At 40.8% G+C, this 9,707-nt stretch overlaps 1 protein-coding gene across 1 annotated transcript; it reads right to left on the reverse strand.

Annotated features, from left to right (window-relative positions):
• Nucleotides 1-148: 148 nt before the first annotated feature.
• On the reverse strand, nucleotides 149-8,598 carry nr2e1 (nuclear receptor subfamily 2, group E, member 1). Its single transcript, XM_085431978.1, has 9 exons — nucleotides 8,064-8,598; nucleotides 5,293-5,438; nucleotides 4,425-4,512; nucleotides 3,843-4,078; nucleotides 3,233-3,379; nucleotides 2,780-2,876; nucleotides 2,543-2,692; nucleotides 2,225-2,330; nucleotides 149-1,739 (listed from the first exon to the last, which is right to left on the reverse strand). Exons 1-9 carry the CDS (start codon nucleotides 8,122-8,124, stop codon nucleotides 1,577-1,579), a joined length of 1,194 nt encoding a protein of 397 aa, XP_085288104.1. The 5' UTR covers nucleotides 8,125-8,598; the 3' UTR covers nucleotides 149-1,576.
• Between the last annotated feature and the right edge of the window lie 1,109 nt (nucleotides 8,599-9,707).

A 9,707-nucleotide genomic window follows, 5' to 3' on the forward strand; every position in this document is an offset into this window, starting at 1 on the left:
ATCCAGAAGCTTTTTTTTTTTTTCCTTTACTTTTGTATCACATGTGCCACCACAATAAAAGTAAAAAGCCATTTCTTCTTGCCTTCAGGGCTATTTGTAAGGTCTGACCTTTTTCATAACAATAACATATCTGTACATTTTTTTTTTTTTTTTTTAAGCACACTGCCTCCCACATGCTGCACATATAAGATGTGAGGACTTTTGACCCGTGCAGTTCCATGTAAAACTTTTGAATTTGAAGATGGAGTTTGATTGCAGCTTCATATGTCCTGTGAGAGCAAGCACTGCTCTGATTTTGGAGAGATTAACCCCAAATGAACCATTTTATGTAATACAAATCTCATTTGGTGGCAAAGAAAAATGTAAAATAATATATGTTATTCATTACTTGATAAAGCACCAACAAATCAAATGAACGTACACAGAGTTGGTTATTACTGATGAGCTTCAGGTGTTCACAAGAAATCCTGCATTAAATCAAGATGCATGCATTAGTGTTTAATAATTTAGTATGAGCTCTACATCCTTATAAAGTGTCACTGTAATTAGATATGAAACCAACACCACTGTTTGCTATGATGCCAGGGCTCCAGCTGGTAGTTTTACTATAAGCATCTAGGTCATGTTATATGAAAACCGTTTAACTCAGTGTATTTTATTCTCTTGGTTACAACTCTAAATAGTTATAACTCCATTAAAAATTTTGTTTTTTTTGCTTTTACAACAGAATAAAAACATTACAGGCCACAAAAACATTTCCAAGTGCTGAATAAGATTGTATCCAGTGTTAGTGTCTAACTTCAAAAAGTCGACCTTAAGCGTTTTCTTTTCTTTCTTTTTTTTTTATGCTGCGCCTCAAACAGGACACACCAAACACAAACGGGACAGCCATTTAAATACAGACACCATTTTTCAGATGAATGTAGTTTTACAGTCAAAGGGGGGGGAGGGGGGATAGATAGTGCATCCTTTTTAAAGAGTCCTCCGCAATGCTTCATGGAGCTGACGCCTCATCGGTGCATTTGGTTTCAGCACCGAATTGAGGAACAGCGACTCGCATCTCCCCCCCCCCCCCCCGGATGCTGCTTCTTCTTCTTCTTTTTTTGGTTTCCTCCGTTGGGATTGAACACAGAAATAAAATGGTGAATTGGTCGTCAAGCTCATTGGTCTCATAGACACTCGGAAAAAATCAAAACAAAAAAAGTCTTAATGTACAGCGTTTCTTTAGGAAACGTGCTTGGCAGGTGCTCTCCAGAGCCTTAAGGCGACATTTAAACGCTGCAAGCTGTTTTAGCCACAAGATATTGCAGTTTTCAGAATCAGACAGGCAGGTCTCTAATGAAAGGTACATGCTAATCCTTGACTAGAGCAACTGTTAACAGGCTAAAGTTGTGATCCGGATGTGTTCAATGGAGCCTAAGCCTAAATAGGCTGTATTAAGACAGCCCGTAAGAGATTTTGTGCCGTGGCTACACCTGCTATGATTTGACAGTCTGTGTTGATTGTTCAGTGGGTCTCCTCGTGGGCCTCCAGTCTTTTTTTCCCCTCCTCACGCGCCCCGGCAGATGGTGAGAATTCATATATCGCTGGATTTGTACATATCGGACAGGAGCCTGGTGATGGGAACGTTGCCGATGGTCTTTTTGAAGAACACCTCCTCTATGGTGGACGGGCTGACAGAGCGGAGGGCCGGCAGCAGCAAGAGGAGCTTACCAAAACGACACGGCTGAGTCGGGTACCTGAAACACAACTGGTGTCAAAAACAGCCTTTTTGTCCGGTTCCATTTGCAGACTGTCTGTTGCAGCCTGTCCAATTACCGCACACCTGTGACAAATAGCTCCTACTTAGCTTGAATACGAGCTTCATCTGGTGCACCTGCACAATTACAGGAGGCTTATTGCCTCATTAACTTTATAATGAAGCTGGCAGACTATAGCCAGTTGACACGTGCGTAAAGCATGCTTTATCTTAGGATGAAGAGATAGATAGATAGATAGATAGATAGATAGATAGATAGATAATGGCCTGTATAGCGCTTTACTTAGTCCCTATGGACCCCAAAGCGCTTTACACTACATTCAGTCATCCACCCATTCACACACTGGTGATGGCAAGCTACACTGTAGCCACAGCTGCCCTGAGGCGCACTGACAGAGGCAACTGCCAACTCTTGAGCCACGATCGCCAGATAGATAGATAGATAGATAGATAGATCTCTTTTACCTGGTGTGTATATAACTGTTGAGAGTGAGCTGGGCTTCATCTTGCAGAGCAGCAATAGCGCTGGCGTTGCGGAAACTTCTTAATTCTGTGTTTCCATGCGTAGGAACTGTAAGACAAGAGGCATCACTATAGCTGTTAGAAATCTGCTGACATGACACTGCTGTAATGACATGTCATATATTCTCTTCTGTCTTCCCAGATTGGCTGTAGTTGTATGCAGCAGAGAAAGTTGAGGTTTGCTTTGGTAAATATGGTTATTTCCGGTAAGAGTCTTTACACTGTGTCAAACATTCGGGCAGTAATTTGCGAGGTACTCACCAGCTTTGAATGTCACGATACATTTCAAGCAGGCGAACTCGGTCGCGTCAAGGCGCATCTGTCTGAATCTGGTGACCACCTCTTGAAGCGCTTGAATCTCAGACATAATCTTGTTCATCCGCTGAGACTCCGTGTTTTCAGTGTTCATCCCTTTGGATAAATGTGAAGAAAAGTTTTATTATGCACGACAACAGCTGCTCGCTCTTCACTTAAAATTCTCTCGTGCTTTGCATATACCAGAAACAGCGAGAAGAGTTGTGGAGTCCACGGGAATGGCCCACTGCGCGATGCCCAGAACAAATAATTCTCTCCAAGCGTCCTCCAACAGAATCAGCTGTAAGGGGGTATTTTAAGTGTTAAACTGTGCACAACACGCAACAATTAAACCATTCAAAGTATTTGAAACTTTTTGAATGGTAAAAATAACAACATAAGATTAATAATTCCTTCTTATTTTTCCATGTTGTGTGCAGGTTTTAGGGCTTGGTTGGGAATTATTAGATATGCGGTTTTCAAATCGATACTATCAAATTCATGACATTAATTTAATTAATTTAAAGCGTCTGTCTGCGGACCAAATACTTAATTGGCAGCTGTTCACCATTTCAAACCCCACAGGGCGCTAATGGCCTGTTTGGGGATCATGTTTAAGCATCATTCATTTGGAGAATGAGTCCAAATCGTGGCTACCTGATCAGATAAAGGGAGGGTGGAGAACGCGGGGACACTTTTTGCCCACTTGATGCTCATGAAGAGAAGACGCGCAGCTGACTCGCACACAGATTCCGTAGCCACCTCGTACAGATACATCGGGGTGCCACTGACCTCGTGGGGATACTGCAGAGAGGGAAAATGAAAATGTTGTCATTGTTTATGTCAGAAAGAAACGCAGGTCGGAAAACAGTGAACAACAAAGGTCGAATTCCAAGCCCCAGCGCCCAGTTTTATAATGATTAGTGTTGCTTGTGGTGGATTTACAGTGAGAAATCTAATTGGCGGATTTGTTGGTCTTACAGGCTTTTAAATCTGGAGAGGAATTTCAACTTCTAACCCTTGTGTTTAAAAAAAATGTTTACTAATTAATCGCACAATAACGGTTTGGAAGAAATACAAACATCTAACATTTTAAGGAATTCTACATCTAGAAGTGATTAAATGTAAAACTATGCATGGACTGCGACACGAGAGCCAAGAAATGATTGACTTCTATGCTCTCATTCTTTACTTGAAGGTCTAAAACTCTTTGAAGAAAGTGTACGTTGTAGCTATTAAATTGCGTAATCTTAAAATAAAAATCTACCTTAGGAGTTGGCTGTGCTAGACCCACGATGGCCTGTCTTTCCGGTGTAGTGGCTACTGTGCTCATCTCCAAGTTGTGCGGCTCCAGCTGGGTGACAGTGGTGAAAAAAGGAGGACCGGGTAGTGAGGATCCGGGGAAATGTGCCGAGGAGCCATTCACCTCTTTGTGGCCCCGGAAATACAGAGCGACCTGTTTGCGAATTGTAGATGTCCGTGGCCCCCTCTCATGCTGAACGGCTGTGGAGCAGGACAGTAGGAAGGCAGTGTGAAAGAGAGCAAACTGCTTATTTATCAGGATCGTTAATTGCATTCTCCAGGAGCAATCCTGGGTTTATTTTATTGAACGAAAGCTGCTCCTTAAAGTGCAAATGTTCTGCGTGAAAGAAAAAAAATAATGAGTTTCTACCAGCGCTCCCAGGAGGTATAAATAAGATCTCCTTTAAAACAAGCAGCAGGTAATTATCAACTTCTTTTCAGCTTTGATTAACAGATTTTATACACTTTTTTCTCCCCCGAATCCAATACTGTCCTACTGTACTGGCGTTTCTTTGCTCAACGTGATAATTCAATTAAGCTCGTTTACCGTCTTTATTCATGTTCACTTCCAGACACTTTTTCAAACGACAAGCTCGGCACTGGTTTCTGTGAGTTTTGTCTACGGGACAACCACCCTGTACAGAGAGAAAAGGGGAGGGGGAGAGGGGGACATAAAAAGAGGAAGGGGTTACAGCTTCTAGTTAAAATTCTCTTAGCTTGCAGGAGAGAAAAAAAAGCTTCTTGCTATTATCCTCCTGGGAGGGCAATCTCCAGGTGAAAGATCGTACTATTATCTTTTAGTTATGGAGGTGCTCCCCTGCGGCTCCAGTGTGGCCTCATCCCGCAGGATAAGTACTCTATCCCGCCCTCTGCCGCCTAAATCCTCGGCTTCGAGTCATCACATTAGATTGGATTACACCTGATATATTACAGCAGCGCGGCACTTAGCCCAGTACTTAATGGTCCAGGCATGACATAATTAGGCTCATCAAGAGAGACTTAACTCAGCGCCAAAAAGAAAAGCAAACAGAAATCAGCTCGTAAAATGTGCATTACGCGCGTAAAACGCTTGGTATGTTTTGTGGGTGAAAATCAGACACCTAGGGAATATAAAGAATAAAGGACGAGACAAATTCTGTGCAGGGTGCTAACTTTATTTGGAAAATGAAAGAAATTGCTCCATATTCATGGCAATGATTGCGTACAGGTTTCTCACTTAGGCTTGATTTGATAATTCCTTTGCCTGCTTGTTTTCCCGCCTTGCTTGAAATTCTATTAAAAATAAATAAATAAAACTACTTAATCGAATTTGAAAAGCGCAAATAGTAGGTGCATTTAACCACAGCCAATTCAGCCTCGTGTAAAAAGCAGGGAAATTTAGTTACGAGCTTGTATAAACTTAAAGGAGGCCTCACCTGCGAGCCAGATTTACACACATAAGTCCGATTTCTGCGGATGCTCCTCTTGAAGAATCCCGAGCAGCCATCACAGGCGTAAACACCATAGTGTTTCCCTGAGCTGCGGTCACCGCACACTTTACATGGGATGTCCAGAATCCGACCTGGGAGAGGTCAAAAATGTCAAGTAAATGATGTGCTCACTGAATTACGAAGCGCACAGTTCAGTTTTAAATCAAAACATTTTGATGACATTTTGTAGCGGTTGCTCGCGTAATCGCGGGATTTATGAATAAATATGATGGAACAAAGTGTTTACAGTGTTTTTCCAGAATAAGTTGGTATAACAGTTTTCAAAGTTGACACACTGGCTGCAGTTCAGCGGCCGACCTGCAATTATGTGACTTTACACCGACCCTATAATCAGTTAAAAAGTACCATAATCGAGCTCATATACACTGAAGCAATGAACAAACTGTCCTGCATGTGACTTACTTATGTCCGACAACTCCACACAGCCACAGACACGCTCTCACACTCATTACACGCACACTGGACAACGCCCCGCGTCTCATCCGAGCACGACCATGGGAATTCACTGCGCACATTTTAAGAATAAAGTCCGGTGGGAAGCGTTATATTTGAGCTCTCTAAGACAATACCCCGAAAACGCACAATGGAGACATTAGGGGAAAGTGTTAACTTAATGATTTTCTCCCATTGAACCTCGTCTGACTGCCTGGATCTCGACAAGCTGCCAACTCCACTTCATAATGGGACTCGACAGCTGCTTTATCCCACAGGTCTATAGGCCCCAGGATTAGGGAGTGACACTGCACCATGAGAATAATGCGTACCAACTCGTTTCACCAACTCAAATGAAGTGTATGTAAATCGACCCCGGTGTAGATGAAAAAATGTGATTTTTTTGTGAAGATTTTGTATTCAAATCTCTTAAAAAGAAGATATTTGTATGCATATGAGGCAGTCCTTTTTTTTTATTCTGGAGGGAAAAGCCGTCTATGTAATTACACTGACGTTTTGCCACCTGCTCATTGATTCACCAGTGACCCGTCAAAAAGGGTAGCATGGGAATAACTACTCAGCAGCAAAAACAATGACTTCAGGAGAGAGTTATAGGACTGGAATTGGCTGTTTATTAAGAATCAAAACACCCTGTAGCCCTTTAAATGTACGCAAAAGACATTTAATTGCTGTAACATGCAATAAAAAGTCATTTTAAAGTTGGATTTAAACATTTTATTGTTAAACAAAATTTGGTATTTTGGTACCCAACTTGTCCTTAGTAATTGGAGAAATTTACGCTCAACATGTTCCATACTGGTCCTAGTTATTATTATTATTATTACTATTATTATTATTATTATTATTATTATTAGTAGTAGTAGTAGTAGTAGTAGTATCACTGTTGTTCTTTTATTTTCTTGTTTTCTAATTTTTTTAAAAAATAAATCATTCTTTTTTATTTTGTTTTAACAAACCTTTAAAACCAAAGCTAACCAAATCACATTTTCATTGACACAGCCCCCAAATTAAAATTTAGAGTTTAATTAAACCGCGGATGACCGAAAGTGTAAACATTTTCAACAAGAAAAAATGTCCCCCCAAATATTAAACGATGGTCGCTGGGAGTCAATTAAATAAAAATGACAGACAATTTTGTTGTGAAAGGGGGAAATGTATTTAACTTCCCGCTGTGGGGGTCCACTGCGTCTCCATTGTGAGCAGTAATTGCTTGAAGATATATGGCATATTCTATTAACGTAATCACCATCAAGGCGAAAACCTGCTAAAAGAGTTGGAAATGAAGTTTTAGGGAGAGAAAGAGCTGTTTCCTCTGACCACTCGGTAGCGTGGCTGTGAACTTGAGTCACAGCAATGCTGTGAGTCGTTTTATTCTCATTTGAAAACACACGTTTACATCGGCCGAGCACAGATTTTAAAAGCGGCGGCCTGGTGTGAAAAAAATGTGGTAGCTCTAAAAGAAGCATCAAATGTGAATTCAACAGAAATGTCCATTCTTTGGAGAGAGAGAACAATAGCCTACTTTAGGCCTATATTATGATCTGAGTCCGCCTTCATTTGAATTCATAATGAGGCCTAGCAGAGGGATAATTGCAAGGGTTAAGAAAAAAAGGATCAGAAAATAATTTGATAGGAAAGTGTAAATCTGCTTGAAATTTATTACTATTTAAAAAAAAAAAAGTCAGTAACATGATTTAAAGCGCTTCAGGAAACTCAAATGAGGGATTCAGAAATGCGCAAACACATTTCAGACATAAGAGAAAAAAATCTCGTGCGCAAACGGGATTTCTCTTCATGTAAGATTGAATGATACCCTGCATATTGCGCTGTTACTCTTTTTAAAGGCTGAAAATTAAATTGCAGGCAACAAGTGTCATCAAAGGGAAGCATGTGGGGCTTTTGAAGAGCAGTGGTCGGAAAATGAATGTGGCTTATTATTTTCGCTTCCTTCTTATTTTGTTTCTCGAAATCTGTGAGCAACATTACAAAATAAATTTTACACATGATTTCCTTTCATTCAGGAGCTTTGTTATCCGGGGATGTTCATGTATTGCATTCTGAGACGGCCGACAGCCAGTCCCCATACTCACAACTTTGTGATCATGAGGTAGAGTCGTGAGAAACATCTTTAAAGACACCATGGACTCACTCACTCATTTGTTATACCCGTCGCTACTGTAGACCTCCCATTATCTATGCCGTGTTCTTCAGAGGAATCGGAGATGATGATGAACAAAACTTACTTGATTTGACATTCAGAATATCCAAACAGCCACTTGTTGAACCGGTGGGTTTGCTCATCATGGATCCTCGATATTTTAAAGAATCTGGATAAAAAGTGTCCTTTTTCTCCTCTTCTTGTGGACAGAAACAATGAAGTTTGTGACACTTAATCACTTGTGGTTTCTCGGTTTCTTTGCCAGCAGCGACGAGAAACACAAGTCAAAGTCCCGAAGCCAAGTTGATAGAAAGTCAGCCTCCGATCGATCGAGAGCCACAAATTAAAACATTAATTATACATTTTATCAGGGATCTTTGCCCTCGACGCCGAAGATTCCGGAGAACCAGGACTGGATCCCCGGGCAGCAGCCGGTAAACGGCAGCAGCAGCTCTCCAGCTAGTGGCGCAGTAGCCGGTGCGTAAAGTTCGAGTTGGAAAAACGGTGGCTGGAGCGCATCCGATACTGCCAACGCGGTGGCGAAGGGAAAAAAGGGGCAAATTTCCGATTTTCTTACGGTTGAAAACTTGTTAAAACCAGGACACGATGTGACTTTATGGTGGGAGCCTCCCGAATAAGCCTTGGTAATATTTATGAGAAGTGTCAGGGGGAGGCTGGAGGGTGGAGATCTCCACTTCCTTCATCCACTTGGCTTTCTACTCCAAACTCCATCCTGACGTCACTGGCGTGCGAGGGAGTGTGTGTGCGCTTGAATGTGTGTGCAAGTGCTGTGAAGTGCCTTGCTAACGGAGCCAGATCCACTGCAGACAAAACACACATGTTGCATGTTTTCCTGGACTGCATTTGCGATTTTTACTGTGTAGAACTCTTATTTATAATAATAATAATAATAATAATAATAATAATAATAATAATAATATGACCGAAAATATTCAAAATGTGTTTAAAATATATAATCGCATATCCTAAAGAATAAAAAGATAAAATAAAATGAAATAAAAAAGTAAAAATGATCCAAACTGTTGGGACCGTGGAGATGGCTTTAAGAGGCTGATTACTGTAAATATTTTCGGGTATGCTAAGGTATGCTGACCACTAATAAGAGTGTATTACCATATGCAGGGAGGTGGGGGGTGAGGGTGGGCTGAGACCTTCAACAGTCAGCGCTCCTCATTTCCTACACTAGCACAAAGACATTTGTGTCTGGTTCCTCGTACAGTCCTCCAGATTAAATGCTTGGGCTCCACCACATACGTAGCAGCGGTCAAGACAACTGTCATAAAGCTGAACTTTGATTTTTAAAACACTTTATTGCGTATTTGATTCTTTAATAAATATAAAAAAGGCTAAAGAGACGACAAATTTAAAAGGTTCATACAGTTAAAAGTTGTAAAATATCCATCTCTCCCCCGTTTTCTCGGGGGCGTTGGTGTAGTTTTGCTCCACAGTCTGCATTATCTTTCCTCTGTTAGTGGCTTATTGGAGCTCGTTAGGTGGGCAGATACACCATGCAGACACACTTTGGGACCTTGTAATATAACTTATTAAAAAAACAAGGCTTCTAGAAATTAATGTATTTTTTTTTAAAGAACCTTTTATTAAATGTAAAAGGTAAGCATTCATTTTTAATTTAACAACCATCTTTAAATACAAACTTGGGAAAAATGTGAAATATAAAAAGTCATACATATGGAATATATAAACACAC

The sequence above is a fragment of the Copadichromis virginalis genome, linkage group LG15 (genome assembly GCF_057382275.1).
Source record: "Copadichromis virginalis isolate Kocher_CV1m ecotype Utaka linkage group LG15, C_Virginalis_male_GT1.1, whole genome shotgun sequence".
NCBI classification, from domain to species: domain Eukaryota; kingdom Metazoa; phylum Chordata; class Actinopteri; order Cichliformes; family Cichlidae; genus Copadichromis; species Copadichromis virginalis.